A 2500-nucleotide genomic window follows, 5' to 3' on the forward strand; every position below is an offset into this window, starting at 1 on the left:
CTTCTTCGAGAAACTAAGGTAAGTTTCCATTGCAAAACAAATCCGTTTAAAAAGATTCTCTTTTCAACTGTTCAGTTTTTTCTATGTAGTGGCTAGGTTTACCAGCTGAGAGAGACCCACTGATTTTTAAGACCGAGGTCTGACTTCTTTCATGTTTTTATTTATATATTTATTTTTACCAACTGTGGAGTGTTCATTTCCATGCTGCCAAGCATGGTTGAAGACCCCCCTAGCTATTCATAATTCTGTTCTTTTTAGATTCGCTGGGCATTTGCTCAGTTTCCTAGCACTGATGTGGCATAAACATTTATGAATGTATTTCTTCATCTACACTAAGAAGCTTCATTATGTTGGTTCAGCTTGTCTTGGCCCAGTGCCAAGCATGTTTCAGGCATTTATCCTGCCTTTGTCCATTTCCACCTTTGTCCAACAGCACCTGCTGCTTATGTTTTTCTTTCCTTGGAGGACAGAGACATCCTTTCCAGCAAAGTTTTTACACCTTCAGCCATTTGGCACTGATTATTTGTGCGCTTGTGTATTGTCGCATCTCTTAACTCCTACTTTTGTCTGTTATTTTACATCGTCTCTTGTGAACATAGTGCAAATGAGTGATAGAGAAGAGGGGCTGTTTTGAATATGTCTGTCTGTCTAATGGTTACAGTAGTGACCCTTTTTATAGGGTTAGCTGTTTCAAGGTTAAAGTTCATGTTTGTTGGCTTAGGGCTATGTTGTGTATTGAAAGAAAGATAAAATGATTGTTGTCTGATGTACATTAAGCCATTTCCATTACTGTACATTTCAGAGACTTAAAATACTGGGTAGTCTGTATCAGAAGATAATGTAAGAGATTAGTGTGGAGTACTAAACAAATCTGCTTATACAATGTTTGTTACTGTGCTTGTAGAATACAACCACTAAATTTGCACATCATGGTCCTGTGGCATACCATGCAATGTCTAGGAGAGTCTTTTTAACATGTGCTGGCAGTAGTGATGGTGCAATAAGATTAACTTGTGTTGCATGTTAATAATATGAAGGCAGCTCTCCAGTGCTGTTTCTGTGCATTACAACTCAAGATTAAACTTTTAGTATAGTAAGTCTTGAATGCTGTTCAGCTGTGTAAATGGCTAAAGTTTTCGATATGCGTTAGCATTCTGTGTTTGACTCTTGAACTGTGTACATACTTTCTAGTGACCTTAACTTGTATATATGTAAACACTCATGTTTGAATCTGTACATATACATAACTAGCTGTTGCGCAGATTTACCCTCGTCTAGGGCTTTGGTGACTATCTTGAAGAAGTTCACCAAGTTACACAGGCATGATCTCCCCTTGACAAAGCCAAACTGGGTGGAGTCCAGCATTTGGAGATTTCCTATGTATAATGATGTCCATGATGATTTGTTCCATGGCCTTGCAGATATGGCTGGTCAGGCTAATGGGTCTGTAGTTCCTGGGGTCCATGGATGCACCCTGTAAGGGATGATGGTAGCTGTTTTCCATTCCACTGGGATGAAGCCAGTGCTTAGGCTGTGATTGAAAAGCGTGTTCAACAGTGATGCTAATTCCTGTTTTAACCCATGTAGAACACGGCTCGGGAAGTTGTGTAGTCCCATAGAGGCTGTGTTTTTGACCTTGGAAAGGGCATTTAAGACTTGCATCTCAGAGATACTAGGTGGAGGACAGGTTTGGGATGTTTTGGGTTATATGTGGCAGGGACAGGGAAGTGAAGTTTTCACTGAACTTGTCAGCCAGCAGGATTGCTATATCCACAGTTTCTATATATGTAGTACCATTAGCTATGAGTTCAGCACAAATCTGGACCTTACCTTTGAGGTTATAGATGTAACTAAACAATGCCTTGTGGTTGTCCTTATTTAGGGAAGCTAATTTGGATTCATAGTTAGCTTTGGAGGACTTCACTAGGAGTCTTATTTGCTTGTTTAAGTTGAGGGGGAGTTTCTAGTTTTGAAACCATCCCTTTCTGCTCTTAGTTTCTTTCTCCTGTTGTTTAGCCTATTAATGTCAATTGTCCACCAGGCAGGTTTGTTTTTCCTTGAAGATCTTGCTTTATTTCTGTCCGGTATGACAGAGTCAGCACAATTGTACAGGTTCTTGTGTAAAACATTGATGTCTGTTCCATCAGTGCAGGGAGGGGCTATTGCTATTTATGCAGTCACGTAAAAGGTTGTAATTGGCCTTGGAGAAGTTTTTCAGTCTAGTTGTTGCTGAAGGGGTTCTTGTGTTAAAGTTACTTCTAGTGAGACTGATTTGTGGCCATATCTCGCCAGGGATGGACACACACTGGGGGTGGTGCAGTGGTCTCCCATGTTAGTGAGCACCAGGTCCAGGATATTTGAGCCCATTGTGGGTGTGTCACCCAGCTAGTCTCGGGCACTGGAGTTAACAAAGTCCAAGAACCTTTGGGCAAGTGAGTTAGAACACGTATAGTTTTCCCATTCTATGTATGGGTAATTAAAGTCACCCAAAGCCAGGGTG

General features: G+C 40.8%; 1 protein-coding gene across 1 annotated transcript in view; it reads left to right on the forward strand.

The window, feature by feature from the left end:
- The window catches only part of MGAT5 (alpha-1,6-mannosylglycoprotein 6-beta-N-acetylglucosaminyltransferase), a gene marked incomplete in the record, with an annotated part of 1206452 nt that overhangs the window by 873357 nt on the left and 330595 nt on the right, over positions 1-2500 (forward strand). The window contains 1 exon segment of the mRNA XM_044074935.1: positions 1-18. This exon segment is cut by the window's left edge and continues 132 nt beyond it. Coding sequence (XP_043930870.1) covers positions 1-18 — 18 coding nt within the window.

The sequence above is a fragment of the Protopterus annectens genome, chromosome 6.part0 (assembly GCF_019279795.1).
Source record: "Protopterus annectens isolate FY-2018-M chromosome 6.part0, PAN1.0, whole genome shotgun sequence".
Lineage (NCBI taxonomy): Eukaryota > Metazoa > Chordata > Ceratodontiformes > Protopteridae > Protopterus > Protopterus annectens.